Genomic DNA, 15,879 nt, shown 5'->3' with positions numbered 1-15,879 from the left:
TGTGCGACCACCACTCTATGCACTGTCCAGGATCGACAAGGGTCTCGATAGTCGGACTGCCACCAATCATACATTGCTTATGGGACAATATGGGACACTGTCAGATAGTACATACCTCTTTCTCCATGATTTCCAAGATTAGAAAAATATGGCTTTTTTTGAAAAAACAATGCCACACCAGTTCATGGGCTGTGTCTGGTAATGTAACCCATCTCCATTCATTTTAATGCTATGAGCTGCAGTACTCTACACAACCTGTGGACAAGGGAGGTGCCATTTCTGGAGGAAAGCAGCCATGGTTTCAAATCCTTGGACACTTTAAGGATCAGGCACAAGACTGGACATTGCTCGGAAGTACTGGTGACTTCGTGGACACTCTGGCTCGGTAACAGTCATGTATAAATCAATATTGAATGTAATAAATTTTATTATTTATCATTAACATAATTTATTCTGCATTACAGTATTATAATTTCACATATCCATCCCTCCAAGAATCATAACAGATTGATTAGTTTAAAAGACAGACGAAAACCGATAAGAACAATGATGACGATGAACGCTGTTTTCTGCCATTGACCAACAAGACCCCTTCCAAGGCGGTCCAGACCATGGCATGTCAACCTCACGATCCTTAATAGCCAAGCAATGTGTAACACATGGCAAGGTCCTGTGTAGCCCACTATACAGTCAGGCTTCATTATCAATCTGCCCGCCCTTGAATGACACTCCAGGGAAGGTTCCTTTACAGTTACTAGTAGGGTATAATTCAGGGCACGTTTCAGTTTTGAACGACACATAGGACCTGTACCTGGGATGGGGAGCAATCACTGTGTGGATGGAACCGAAACTTTAGACCAGTGGTGGTCCTCTCCAGCTGGTGTAAAACTATTATATCCCACGTGTCATGAGCTCAAGTTTTGAAAGAGTTAGAAATCACCAGTTGATAAAGTGGTGACATGAGATTGCAGTCTGGTTTGGAGGCTCCTCGAGTTGATTTTTTAGGTTAATGCAATCAAAACCAAAGTTCTTCCTTATGTTGTCCTATAGAATTGCAGGATAGGTGATAAATGTATGATTGATGAAGTTGATGAAGATCTTACCAATAGGACTCCCAAAGAGCATGTCTAGCGCTATGGTCGCACATGTAAACCACCTCTCCATTAACACAGAGGACTTTGGGCTTCCTGTTGTCAAGACAGGCCACCGGTGGTCAAGCATTTATAGTCTATCCTATCCGGACCCTCATCATCATGTACCTAGATCACAGGCGTTATAACAAGAATGGACTGAGAAATGTGTTACCAAAATTTCATATTAGTAAACCTCAGGAGCTACCAGGAAGCCAGAGGGGCGCCCCGCAATCCATAGCACGTCATAGGTTACACCAAGGGATATTAGTCTCGTAGCCAAAAAATGATAAATTTACAAACAGGAATTGATCAGTTTGACAATAATCTTTGCATCAATAAATAGATTATAAAAGTTTCATATAAAGAGGAGGAAAAAAAAAAAAAAAAAAAAAAAAAAAAAAAAGTGTCTTTACATTGCATAGGTATCTAAAAAAATATCTTCTCTGCAATTTTAATCTCTGTAGCGCTGAAGGATACACTCCAGTCCGACAAAGTTAAGAAAACGCTTTTCCGTGTCCGTAGAAACGGTGCAGCATTACTCAAAAGCTGGAGGATCTCACCAAGGTCAGATTTGGCTATTTGAGGTGAACTCCAAGAGTCTGGTATATTATTTTTTTTTTTATATGGCAGATTGCACAGGTTGCTCAGGAGGAATGTCAGCAACAAGCTGTCCGTTGTAAATCCATGAAGGTACGCCTTTGTCCCGTCCAAGCTTTACGTAAAATTAAAGACAGATGGACAACATATTGTTCTGCTACTGCTTAAAAAAATTCTGCAAGACTCCCCAGAAAAGCTGAAGTGTTCCACGAGTGACCCAGCAGAAGGCACAATATACCCAAGACAGAGGAAATACAATTCTACTGCTACTGTAACATGCAGATGCCAGGAGTCGGTGACACTGAAGCCATTGAGCCTGTCAAGAAATTCCCTGCCGTACTGCTCATCCCCAAGAGCATGGTCCTCTGGCCACACAAGGTGGGAGCCAAGATAGGCTGCACAAACAGCTAGCCAAACGCTCAAGAATGAAATCTTGGATGACCTTTCTATCAGTGGAATGAAATGCCCAAACAACAAGTTCTCCGGGTGACTTGCCCTACACATCTACACGGTGCGAGTACGCAGATGTTGTGCTCCCAGTGCTGCTGCGGGAAAGTCTGGGGCTTTGGTTGTTGCAGTTGTCACCTCTTTTCTTATCATGGTCTTTCCAAGTTTCCAGCATTTGTAATTTTCCCTGCTCTTCCTTCAAGAATACTTCAACCATTAAGACTTTCTCTCGGTGGATCTGTTCGCTGATGTCTTTGGGAATGTCTGGGATTATCCAGTCTACAAAATCACTCATGAACATGACCAAGTTCTGCAACAGAAGGAGAGTAAGTGAGACGAGGAATGAAAGTACCGCTCTGGTCACAAAATACAAAACAAGTGGAACATTTTAGGTACTGCAGCTCAGCTTACATTGAAGTGAATGGGAGCAGAGCTGCAGTACCCAGCTCAGTTTGCAGACTCTCTCTCTCCTTAATGTGCATCTAAGCTTAGGGGACTTATTTCGACCTCCAAAACAGGTGGAATTGTGCATCATGATAAGCTTTGGACTTCAAAGTGCCCATGTACTGTTCTTGCACAGGGGGCCCTTTTCAATCTGTATCCGCCAGTGCATCTAAACACAAACCTGATTGGATTTGGAGCTAAATGCAAGCTTAGGAGAGGGGGCTTGAGACTGAGCTGACTGTCGGGATTGAGACTGAACAACACTGAGCAGCTTTCAGTGTACTGTAATTCATATGCAGGCTGCAGAAAAATAAGTGGTAGAAAAAAAATATTAATTAAAACCAATTACTAAAACGATTTATGCTACATAACTTTATTGCTCTAAAAATATAAATCTCCTCAGCATCAATGCAAAATCTGTATGCAGGGCATGGATAAAAATGCTACCTCTGCACCCCCTATTAGGTACATCTGTGCCCTTGAAAAACCCCATATTTAATAGAATTATACCAGGAAGTCAAATTCCAGGGGCCATAAAAACTGGACTGCAATGCACGAACTGGCTGATGGCTCTCTCGACTCGAGTGAGACAGCTTCATATATTTCTATGCAGCCATCACATTAGGGTTGGGAGAACTGCGGCCAGTCCATTGCGGTCCAATCTCAGTCCGATTCATAGAGCCATCAGATCGCACCCTAAATCGGACTTCATTCCTTTGGACAGTAAGGCCACCTACAACACAAACGTACCTGAAAAACGATGACAAAAGCCAATCTTGCAGCCAGAACAGCCCAGAACTCCTTTGTGATATCGTATTTATTCTCGGACCACGGCGCTTCCCTGTAGTCTTTGTATCTGGATAAGAAAACATTTCCATTTAGTAAGGTGCATCTACAGGAGGTACACAGGGACTGCAGAGGGGGAACGGACACAGAACGGCTACCTGCAGATCTCCACTGGGTATCCTACGTCCTGATCAATGTTTGGCCCGGTACCAGGTTTAAAGTCACTGACATTAAAGTAGGCAAGGGTGTTGTTGAGAAAGCCATGCATGGTGCCATCAGGACTGTACATGTACAGGTACACGAGGCGTGGAATGAAGTCAGAGGTGAATGAGATCACAAAGGCCTGAGTGGTAATGACAGATGAGATGCATTAATAAAATGGAAAAATATTCATTGTTTTGCACACATTTGGCTTCTAAAAGTGTTTGCAATGTTTTAAAAAAGTAGACCGATTTTTCTCCTAGGTCCCAATCCAAAAGTTTGCATTAGTGATTTGTAACACTGGACTCCGCACGTTTATCATTACACACATTGTACTATGTAATGCTTTATTTGTCCATGTGGTGGCACTGCAGGGAGATTAAACACTCGCAGCCAAGTTCCCCTACAGATCACGAGTGATCGCTGAAGGTATAAGCAGCAGAGGATTTTTTTTTTTTTGTAGAAACTGGGATCCAGAGAAAGGGATACCAACCAGTTTGACAAATTACAGTATATTGGTGCAGTTTTAGGTAAAAAGAAAACGGAATAGTTAAACTTGTGAAATAGAATAACCTTTCCTATCTCATGAATCCCACTCAGTGGCGTACCGGATGCAGATACTGTTGAAAGCAATCATGAGAGAGGAGCGTCAGCTGACACTCCCTCCACAATCATTCTTCCCCAGCGTCTGACATCTTAGCGCAGCGGGCGGATGACGTCATTACATGGTGCCCGCTGCTCTAAGATGTGCAGGTACTTCAGAACGCTCGCTGCAGAGACTGGGGCAGTGGGGGACCAATGAGAGTATTGTATTTCTTTTCTTTAATCAGTGAGTACATTGTGGTGGCCGTAATACTGTATGGAGGACCATGGGGCGTGCATTATACTGTATGGAGAACTACGAGGAGTGCATTATACTGTATAGACTATGAAGAACTACGAGGCGTGCATTATACTGTATGGAGGACTATGGGAAGTGCATTATACTGTGGAGGACTATGGGACGTGCATTATACTGTATGGAGGACAACTGGGCGTGCATTATACTGTATGGAGGACTATGGGACGTGCATTATACTGTATAGACTATGAAGAACTATGGGGAGTCCATTATACTGTATAGACTGAGAATTATGGGGACTGCATTATAGTGTATGGAGAACTATGGGAAGTGTATTATACTGTATGGAGTATTATAGGGAATTCATTATACTGTATGAAGGATTATGGGGTGTATTATACTATAATATATGGAGGACAATGGGGAGAGAATTATACTATATGGAGAGCTATTATAATATTTGGAGGACTATGTGGGGTCCATTATACAGTGTGAATGTTTGTGTGGGGTCCATCATACTGTGTGTAGGGATAGTGGGGGCCATTATATTGTATGGAGGGCTAGTATGGGGCATTATACAGTGTGGAGACATATGGGGGCCATTATTCTGTATGTAGGCCAGTTATACTGCATGGGGGAGGAATCACAGTTGGGGGATTACACACGCCGTTGGGGGTCACCATACTTTTTCGGGGACGTTAAGGTGGAGTACAGTAGGGTCATCACACCGTGGGTGTGGAGTGGAGAATAATGTGGACGCATCATATAGTGTTTGTGGGACACCTTTGTTGGCATCATACTTTATGGGTGCCGTGAAAGTGACGTTAGGGGCTTCAGTAGGAGGAAAATTACTTTGTAAGGACTGAAAAGCTATGAGGTATTGACCCTGCCAAATAGTTTTCTTTTGTTGGGGGGGGGGGGCGCAATTAAAACTTCTGCTATCTGGTCCCATGATTTCTATGTATGCCCCTGCCCCTCTGTATGTAGTAAAAGCACATACGAGTCAGAGGACAGTACAAATAGCAGTATATCAGGGAGAAGAATGTAACAGCACAGATGGTGTCTCGGCTATGAAAACGTATCTGTTAAATGGGAACACATGAAAGCGATATTGGGATATTTATGAACGTCTAGAGAAAGAGGAGACCGTAAGCCGAGGGGCTGCATGAAGGAACCCCTGGATTACCATTTCTGATTGGAAACACCACAGAATGTCCTAATACGGGCTGATCGCACTCGGGTTTTCACCATGTTGTAAATAATTAGTGAAACACAGAACGAAGAATCTAATGCTTCTAGTCCCTGAATGAAAACCCAGATATGTTCTGGGTCAGTAAACTACAAAGTGGCAGGATAGGGGCAGATCTGACAGTCCCAGACCTCATTAAATCAGGAGCTGATGGTCCAATCCCATCTGTTTCAGAGATGGAATATGATGGTGCCATAATACTGGTCCAGCAGCGGCTCCTTTTAGGCCGTGTTCACATCAGTGTCAGAGGTGCATGCTGGTTCAACCCCAAAACGCATAGCAGCCTATTCTACCTACCGCTCCATAAGTCTTCCAGTTTTCTTTGTAGCTCTATAGAACCAATACATTACAATTCTGCTATCCTTGTGTGACAAATATCCCATATGGATGAATGTGATATCACTTACGTTTATGATCACTGCAAGCTTCCCGATTCCTCGTAGAATATTATACCAAATACCTGCAAACAGAAAGTGGTAAATTAATCACAGCTACATCAGGACATTTCCTAGGACCCTCATTCATGTTTATGATTTATAGCGTACAGATTATTTTTGCATCAAGTTCTTCTTATACGCAGCTCCAATTCCCCTGCACAGAGCAGAGTGCAAGAATATTGACTCCTTCTTTCACCACTAGGGGGCACTCCAGAGCTTACAGTATACAGTATAATCCTGAGCTCCCTCTAGTGGTGACTGCAGAGGTTTTCAAGGTAAAAAACACAAAAAAGTGTATATGATGCAAGAAAAAAAAATCATTTATAATAATAATAATAATAATCTTTATTTATATAGCGCCAACAAATTCCGCAGCGCTTTACAGTTTAACAGTCTCAAAACACAGTTCATAAGTAACAACGTTAACAATACAATAATTAAAGTAAAATAAGACGACCCTGCTCGTGAGAGCTTACAATCTACAATGAGGTGGGGGAGATACAAAGTACAGGTGTGTATTTACAATGATGTATTTACAATGATAGTCCAGCCATGTTTTGAAGGTGGGGGATAGAGATAGTGAATGGGCTACACACGCAAACTTACATATAAAATGACTTTAATTAGTGAACGTGATAGGCTGCTCTGAACAGATGTGTTTAGAGGGAGCGCCAAAAACTGTGCAAATTGTGGATAGTCTTAATTTCTTGGGGTAGAGCATTCCAGAGGATTGGCGCAGAGCGGGAGAAGTCTTGGAGTCGGGAGTGGGAGGTGCGGATTAGTGCAGAGGTTAGTCGAAAGTCTTTTGCAGAGCGCAGCGGTCGGCTAGGCCGATAGACAGAAATGAGGGAGGAGATGTAGGGGGGTGCCGCACTGTGGAGAGCTTTGTGGGTGAGAACAAGTACTTTGAATTGGATCATATAATGAATGGGCAGCCAGTGTAACGATTGGCGAAGAGCGGACATGTCCGAGTACCGATTAGCCAGATTGATGACCCTGGCTGCTGCATTAAGTATGGACTGGAGAGGGGAAAGTCGAGTAACGGGGAGGTCAATTAATAGAGAGTTGCAGTAGTCCAGGCGGGAGTGGATCACTGCGACAGTGAGGGTTTTTGTTGTTTCAATGGTGAGAAAAGGGCGAATTCTGGAGATATTCTTTAGGTGTAAGCGGAAACAGCGGGCAAGAGATTGTATATGGGATGTGAAGGAGAGATTGGTGTCAAACATAATGCCCAGACAGCGTGCCTGCTGCTGGGGTGTTATTATGGTGCCACCCACGGAGAGGGAAATGTCAGATTTAGGGAGGTTAGTAGACGGCGGGAGCAGAAAACGTTCACTTTTGGAAAGGTTGAGTTTCAGATAGAGAGCGGACATGATTTGGAGACTGCAGACAGTCACTGGCGTTCTGTAGTATAGCGGGGATAAGGAAGGGAGATGACGTGTATAGTTATGTGTCATCAGCATAAAGATGGTACTGAAAGCCAAATCTGCTGATAGTCAGTCCAATTGGGGCCATGTAGAGAGAGATGAGAAGGGGGCCAAGGACTGAGCCCTGAGGTACCCCGACAGCGAGAGGAAGAGGAGATGACATGGAGCCAGCGAACAAAACACTGAAGGAGCGGTCAGAGAGATAGGAAGAAAACCAGGAGAGAGCGATGTCCTTAATGCCTAGTGACTGGAGCCTATGGAGTAGGAGAAGAATGAGCAGAGAGTGTTCACCGTTACATTTTGCTGTCAGAAGGTCATTGGTAACTTTGATGAGTGCAGTTTCAGTCAAATGTAGGGGGCAGAAGCCAGACTGTGAAGGGTCTAGGAGGGAGTGAGTGGAGAGGTAGAGGGTAAGGTGGGAGTAGACTAGAGGCTCCAAAATTTAGAGTTGAAGGGGAGATTGAAGACTGGTCTGTAGTTGTTTGTGCAGGATGGGTCGAGAGCAGGTTTCTTTAATAATCGAGTAAAGATAGAGTGTTTGAAGGAGGATGGGAAAATGCCCAAGTAGAGGGAGAGATTAAAGATTGTAGTTAGGTGAGTTGTGACAACTGGAGAGAGAGAGACTGGAGGAGATGTGAGGGAATGGGGTCGGTAGTACATGTAGTCTTAAGAGAAGAAGAGAGGAGTCTGGAGACTTCTTCTGTGATGGGATCAAATGTGGAAAGTGAGCCAGGGGAAATGCAGGTAGGGATAGGAGTCACAGCACTTGGTGATTGGGAGCATTTATAGTCACTTCTGTCTCAAGAGAAAATAAACTTAACAGGTCCAGTCTCAAATTCATCACTTGCTTAGAAAGACAACTTTGAGAAAGGACTAATAAGCCAGGTAGAATTTGTGCAATTCTTGAGCTTGGAAATACTAATGAGCAACGTTCCTCTAATCCTGACACCTCTGGATTTATTACCAGGCACCACAAGGCCTCAGAGTCTGGAGTTAACTAAAGTCCTAACTAACTCTAACTAATGTCACTAACGACTTACTAACCGCCAAGAGCAAGCGACACTACTCTGTCCTCCTTCTCCTGGACCTGTCCTCTGCCTTCGACACTGTAGACCATTCCCTCCTGCTACAGACTCTCTCATCTCTTGGCATCACAGACTTAGCCCTATTCTGGATCTCATCATACCTAACAGACCGAACATTTAGTGTCTCCCTCTCACACACCACCTCCTCACCTCGCCCCGTCTGTCGATGTTCCTCAAGGTTCAGTCCTAGGACCCCTACTATTCTCCATCTACACCTTCGGCCTGGGACAGCTCTTTGAATCCTACGGTTTGCAGTATCACCTCTACGCCGATGACACGCAGATCTACCTATCTGGACCTGACCTCGCCTCCTTACTGAATGAAATCCCACAATGTCTGTCTGCTATCTCAGCCTTCTTCTCTGCTCGCTTTGTCAAACTGAACATGGACAAACAGAATTCATCATCTTTCCCCCATCTCACTCTACCCCTCCACCAGACCTATCCATCAATGGCTGCTCTCTTTCCCCAGTCCCACACGCTCGGTGCCTTGGGGTGAACCTCGACTCCGCGCTCTCTTTCAAACCACATATCCAAGCCCTCACCTCCTCCTGCCGCCTAAAACTCAAAAATATTTCCCGGGTCCGCTCATTCCTCAACCACGAAACCACAAAAACACTAGTGCATGCTCTTATCTCCCGCCTCGACTACTGCAACCTCCTACTCTCTGGCCTCCCCTCTAGCACTCTGGCTCCGCTTCAGTCCATCCTACACTCTGCTGCCCGACTAATCCACCTGTGTCCCCGCTATTCCCCAGCCTCTCCCCCTATGCCAGGCCCTTCACTGGCTTCCTATTGTCCAGAGGCTCCAATTCAAAACCCTAACCATGACATACAAAGCCATCCACAACCTGTCTCCTCCATACATCTGTGACACGGTCTCTAGGTACCTACCCGCACGCAACCTTCGATCATCTCAAGATCTCCTTCTTTACTCCCCCCTTATCTCTTCTTCCCACAACCGCATACAAGACTTCTCCCGTGCTTCCCCCATACTCTGGAACTCTCTGCCGCAACACATCAGACTCTCACCATCAACGGAAACCTTCAAGAAGAACCTGAAGACCCACCTGTTCCGACAAGCCTACAGCCTGCAATGATCCTCGGTCTACTGAACCACCGCACGACCTGCTCTACCCTCTCCTACTGTATCCTCACCCATCCCTGTAGACTGTGAGCCCTCGCGGGCAGGGTCCTCTCTCCTTATGTACTTGTGTGTCCCTTGTCTTACACATGTTTATTATACTTGTCTATATTTCCCCTTTTCACATGTAAAGCGCCATGGAATAAATGGCGCTATATAAATGAATAATAATAATAATAATAATAATAATAATAATAATAATAAAGTAGCTACAGATTCAGGAGAACCAAAGCTTAACTTCCAGAAAGAGATCCAGACTGATAAGGTTACACTTTACATAACTTGCCCCCATGGCTATTAATAAAGTGCTGCATGTAGTTTTTTACATGGCTGAGGCCCAAGAGTGACGGCGGACATTCTCCAGTAAATCTTTTACGATCTCCAGCTGGATTTTGCATTCTTCAGGGGCGTAGCTCAGGGAGGGGTCTTGCAGGTCATGTGCCCAGGAGGGCCAGCAAACCACTCAGCCTTTACCACGATCTTAAGATAAGAACCAGGGGAGGGGGGGGGGTGATAAACGACCCTAATCAAACAACGAATCTGCGTGTGGTTTATACGTTCAGAACAGAGACATCCAAGCAGGATTCTGCACACAGCCCTGCGGCCCTAATAGGGGGCACTATACCCCTCTGTGTGTACTGCCGCCCTAGCAGGGGGGACTATACCCCTCTGTGTGCATTGTCGCCCTAGCAGGTGGAGGGACTATTCTCCTCTCTGTGTATAGTGGCCCTAGTAGGGGGCACTATACCCCTCCGTGTACTACGGCCCTAGCATGGGGCACTACACCCCTCTCTATGTACTGCGGCCCTAAGCAGAGGGCACGTCTGCACCCCTCTGTGTACTGTGGCCCTAGCAGTTGGCACTATACCCCCCTCTCTATGCACTGCGGCCCTAAGCAGAGGGCACGTCTACACCCCTCTGTGTACAAGACACAGATACCACACTTGTGACCATTTCCTGGACCTAGATATTAGATATTTTAGGCCTTGCCCTTGGGAATTCCAAATATTGGAGATAAAGCTCCCTCTTTTGCAAGGCTTTAACTTTCTAACCGTAACAAGCCAAAATTTTCATGGAATGGCTTCCCAAAACTCTAGACGATCCTGTAAAATGTGTCACTTCCCCTGACAAAGCTGCGGTCAGCAGCAATACGCGTGGGGCTCCCCACATCACCTTTGGTCCCGGGACCACTGTCCCATTTGCCTTGCCATCCGTGACGCCCTGACATGTGCTCTGCTGGTTGGTGACTTGCTGGCTATTTTAGCCTTAAGCCTTACCTTGGGGCTTTCTTCTATGCAGGTTATTTTCACTTTAGGGGGTACTCCCGTTTCATAGGGGCACCATCTTTACAGGTATCTCATCCAAATACGCTGATCTCATACAGGGCTCTGTCTCTCTTTTTTTGCCTTCTGGAGACTCCCAGATTGGCACTATTTCTGCAAGTATTCAGGATTCATATATATACTACTTTGTCTTGGGGATTCTTGTTTCACCCATATTATATTATATTGTGGTGTGCTATATTGCTGCTTTATGGGACCTGTGTGATGTGTTTTGTCTTTTTAATTGATTTTATTGTGGTTTGTCTACTAATAAAATGTTTATACACTTTCTTGCGTATCATGGTCTATACATATTTTTACTCATGGGTGTGTGATTTTTTGTGCATGGATCTTTTTCGCTAATTGTTCCATGTTTCTTTCCGTGCATTATGCAGCACCCCTGTTTATTTAATCTCTGACGTTATATGCCCTTCAGCTGTGCCCCCTATCTTTTGTCCTTCTTTGTCTACAACAAAGACCAGTCTGCTAATCATGTTCTGAGGCTGGTTTTACTTGCATATTACAGAGTTACATTGGTTGAAAAAAATACCGAGGTCCATCAAAGTTCAACCTTTCTCCACCAATTCTAAATTTTTTGTCTTGAGTTTTTTCCCAGGCAGCTTGGACTTTTTGGTTCTTTTTTTCTAAAACATTTTCTGTGGTGAAATCAGTGAAAATATTTACACAGTGTATTCATGCACTGGACCCAGGTCTACTTCTGGTGGCGCATTATCACACCTGTACGCTAATAATGGGCACCGGGCAACAAACCTTCCTGTATCGTTAATCTAGGACGTACCGATATCTTTTCCTCGGACTGCAACCGGTCTTCTCAGCTCGGTGATGAATTTCTTGGCGTCCAGTCTAATTTCAATGATGTTGTTCAGCAAAGCAAATAGAGGAGCCAGAGGGAATGAGGCAACGAACAAGGTGACAAATCCAAACTGGATAACTACAGAGAGGGACAAAGGCGGCAATTTAGTTAATTATGAACTGGTCGGATCAGAGAACTAAAATAATGGGGATTAAAGGTGAACTACAAATAGTAATGCAGGTGCCAAAGTGGCATCAAGTAGCAAGTAAGAGGCAAAAGTTTTCTTCCAGTTTTAAAACCTTTGCATTGCATGAATGGATGCGATATATAATATCTGTAATTTGTTCTCATTTATTTTTTATAACTATATAAGCTGCGCTTCCCGTCTTCAGACTTCAGTCCCTCGACTTCCTCCGATTGCAAATCTAAATTCAAGACCTATCATACCAAAATTAGATTAAAAGTTTCACCTGGGCGTATTTGGGACTTTTTTGTCTTCATTCATGGTTTTTTAGATGAAATAATTAAACCCCTTTACAAAAATTAAAAATCTTGGAGCGTTTGGTTTAACAGCCCATGTATAAAGGCTGCAGAATGAGTTACCAGTGGATCCATCCTGACGGTCTGTAACTTATCTCTCTTCTCCAGAAGCAGCTTCTAAGTTGCTTTATCGTAAAACCAGAGATAAGGGTTACAGCCCTTGCAGTCAGCGCGGGCTCTCGGGATGCGGCGCGGGCTCTCGGGACGCGGCGCGGGCTCTCGGGACGCGGCGCGGGCTCTCGGGACGCGGCGCGGGCTCTCGGGACGCGGCGCAAGTTACCAGTGAATCAGCAGCTCAGCTTTATTCACTTCAATGAAACTCTGCTGCAATACTGGACACAATCCATGGACAGGTGAGCTGCTGTTTTTTTGGAAGATATCCATGTTTTTTTTTCTCACTCTATACTGCACCTATAAAATATATTTTGAATGACAACAAATATGTAACGTACTCATTTCCATATACTCTGGAGTGAGACCAGCAAAAGGTTCCAGGTCATAATCTAACTCGTAACGTTGCTTCCTCTTCAGGTGCTCCTCATGACCCAAGTAGGTTTCTCTCCTCAACTTTAAGTATCTGATCAGCTTCTTCATCTTCCTAAAAAGAGCAGGATCAGACATTCAGTGCATCCATTTAAAGGGCCAGCTACAGATACAGTGGGGAAAAAAAGTATTTAGTCAGTCAGCAATAGTGCAAGTTCCACCACTTAAAAAGATGAGAGGCGTCTGTAATTTACATCATAGGTAGACCTCAACTATGGGAGACAAACTGAGAAAAAAAAATCCAGAAAATCACATTGTCTGTTTTTTTTTCATTTTATTTGCATATTATGGTGGAAAATAAGTATTTGGTCAGAAACAAAATTTCATCTCAATACTTTGTGATATAGCCTTTGTTGGCAATGACAGAGGTCAAACGTTTTCTGTAAGTCTTCACAAGGTTGCCACACACTGTTGTTGGTATGTTGGCCCATTCCTCCATGCAGATCTCCTCTAGAGCAGTGATGTTTTTGGCTTTTCGCTTGGCAACACGGACTTTCAACTCCCTCCAAAGGTTTTCTATAGGGTTGAGATCTGGAGACTGGCTAGGCCACGCCAGGACCTTGAAATGCTTCTTATGAAGCCACTCCTTCGTTGCCCTGGCGGTGTGCTTTGGATCATTGTCATGTTGAAAGACCCAGCCACGTTTCATCTTCAATGCCCTTGCTGATGGAAGGAGGTTTGCACTCAAAATCTCACGATACATGGCCCCATTCATTCTTTCATGTACCCGGATCAGTCGTCCTGGCCCCTTTGCAGAGAAACAGCCCCAAAGCATGATGTTTCCACCACCATGCTTTACAGTAGGTATGGTGTTTGATGGATGCAACTCAGTATTCTTTTTCCTCCAAACACGACAAGTTGTGTTTCTACCAAACAGTTCCAGTTTGGTTTCATCAGACCATAGGACATTCTCCCAAAACTCCTCTGGATCATCCAAATGCTCTCTAGCAAACTTCAGATGGGCCCGGACATGTACAGGCTTAAGCTGTGGGACACGTCTGGCACTGCAGGATCTGAGTCCATGGTGGCGTAGTGTGTTACTTATGGTAGGCCTTGTTACATTGGTCCCAGCTCTCTGCAGTTCATTCACTAGGTCCCCCCGCGTGGTTCTGGGATTTTTGCTCACCGTTCTTGTGATCATTCTGACCCCACGGGGTGGGATTTTGCGTGGAGCACCAGATCGAGGGAGATTATCAGTGGTCTTGTATGTCTTCCATTTTCTAATTATTGCTCCCACAGTTGATTTCTTCACTCCAAGCTGGTTGGCTATTGCAGATTCAGTCTTCCCAGCCTGGTGCAGGGCTACAATTTTGTTTCTGGTGTCCTTTGACAGCTCTTTGGTCTTCACCATAGTGGAGTTTGGAGTCAGACTGTTTGAGGGTGTGCGCAGGTGTCTTTTTATACTGATAACAAGTTTAAACAGGTGCCATTACTACAGGTAATGAGTGGAGGAAAGAGGAGACTCTTAAAGAAGAAGTTACAGGTCTGTGAGAGCCAGAAATCTTGATTGCTTGTTTCTGACCAAATACTTATTTTCCACCATAATATGCAAATAAAATGAAAAAAAAAACAGACAATGTGATTTTCTGGATTTTTTTTTCTCAGTTTGTCTCCCATAGTTGAGGTCTACCTATGATGTAAATTACAGACGCCTCTCATCTTTTTAAGTGGTGGAACTTGCACTATTGCTGACTGACTAAATACTTTTTTTCCCCACTGTATATGGGTTATGACCGGTAACCGAGAACTCACGGGATTCCTATCTCAAAGAGATTGTTCTGAATCAGCTGTTTTCCCAGCATGATGATGCTCAACTGGATGCACAGTTCCATCAAACAACCACCAGGGGCGCACTACATTAAAAAAATAAAAACATGCAAATAAATACATAGACATTCGTGCAGAATTTTCTCCTACTCCCAAATGCAAAATTCAACTTATGCAACTCTTGGGGATCGCAGCGTCACAGTGACATCTTTGCCATGCACATTTCAGCTGATGCCGCTTGTCTAGACCAGCTGCCCATGTATTCCCATTCCATCCCAGTTCTCGGGCATACCTGATACCAACAGCTGATGCCTCATTTCTCAGGAGGATACATACCTCTTCCATTCTGAAGGAGCCAAAGATGTAGACGTAGTCCCCAGGACGTCCAACAAACCTAACGATAAGAGGAAAAACATGGCTCGTTACACGGCTCGTTGGTCTTCCAATCTTTACTTTTCTTGCACAAATGTATGTATGTAAAATATAACTACATGAAACGCGTAGGAGGTTGTAATTGCTGTTAAAAGGATGATCAACTGCTCAAAAGTCCCCCTTTTGGAACCTTCAATGATCATCGCTGGAGAAATCTGACTGCAAGTATTCACTTCCACTGCAGCTCCCCCGCAGGTGAAGTGAAGTATTGCATTGTTTCCATTAAAAAGCAATGGGCTGCTGAGTAATCTAGAGCAAGATCAGGGCAGGACATCATATTGGTGCAACCTATGTAGCCGCACAGGGGCCCGAGAGGTAAGGGGGCCACTTCCACCTCCTAAGTAGCAAACAGAGTCTGTCTCAGACACATAAGGGGGTGCATTGTGAGGAGCTACTGGACTGCAAAGGGCCCTTCTAGTGTTCACTCACAAGGAAACTCTTCTGGTGTGTCCACCACTGAGCTCAGAGCTGTGCTCTTGACGGTAAATATTGAGAAATATTCCAGACATATTGCGCTGGTGAACAATCTCAGCTCTGCCTATATTAACATTTTACTTACCGACCTTTGAAGAAAGCAACGTAAAATATGGGTGTGTAAGCATTGACAAACTTCAGGAGGAAAGCCTTGAATATCAAACGTTCTTCAAAAGTCTTGTCGGTTTTTGGAACCTC

General features: G+C 44.4%; 1 protein-coding gene across 4 annotated transcripts in view; it reads right to left on the bottom strand.

Moving 5' to 3' along the window:
- Nucleotides 1–409: 409 nt before the first annotated feature.
- Nucleotides 410–15,879, bottom strand: part of ANO1 (anoctamin 1) — a 119,216-nt gene continuing 103,746 nt past the window's right edge. For all 4 annotated transcript variants that reach the window (XM_073541746.1, XM_073541748.1, XM_073541747.1 and 1 more), the window contains 9 exons: nucleotides 15,767–15,878; nucleotides 15,112–15,169; nucleotides 14,761–14,861; nucleotides 12,918–13,063; nucleotides 11,911–12,063; nucleotides 6,106–6,158; nucleotides 3,566–3,750; nucleotides 3,372–3,477; nucleotides 410–2,487 (listed from right to left, as the gene is read on the bottom strand). In XM_073541746.1, coding sequence (XP_073397847.1) covers nucleotides 2,227–2,487; nucleotides 3,372–3,477; nucleotides 3,566–3,750; nucleotides 6,106–6,158; nucleotides 11,911–12,063; nucleotides 12,918–13,063; nucleotides 14,761–14,861; nucleotides 15,112–15,169; nucleotides 15,767–15,878 — 1,175 coding nt within the window. In that variant the 3' untranslated portion in view covers nucleotides 410–2,226. The remainder of the gene's footprint in view (nucleotides 2,488–3,371; nucleotides 3,478–3,565; nucleotides 3,751–6,105; nucleotides 6,159–11,910; nucleotides 12,064–12,917; nucleotides 13,064–14,760; nucleotides 14,862–15,111; nucleotides 15,170–15,766; nucleotide 15,879) is intronic.

This window comes from Dendrobates tinctorius, unplaced genomic scaffold (assembly GCF_039654945.1).
Source record: "Dendrobates tinctorius isolate UK_male_01 unplaced genomic scaffold, ASM3965494v1 ptg000124l, whole genome shotgun sequence".
Classification (NCBI taxonomy): Eukaryota; Metazoa; Chordata; class Amphibia; order Anura; family Dendrobatidae; genus Dendrobates; species Dendrobates tinctorius.
This window is presented reverse-complemented; position numbering and strand designations above follow the sequence as displayed.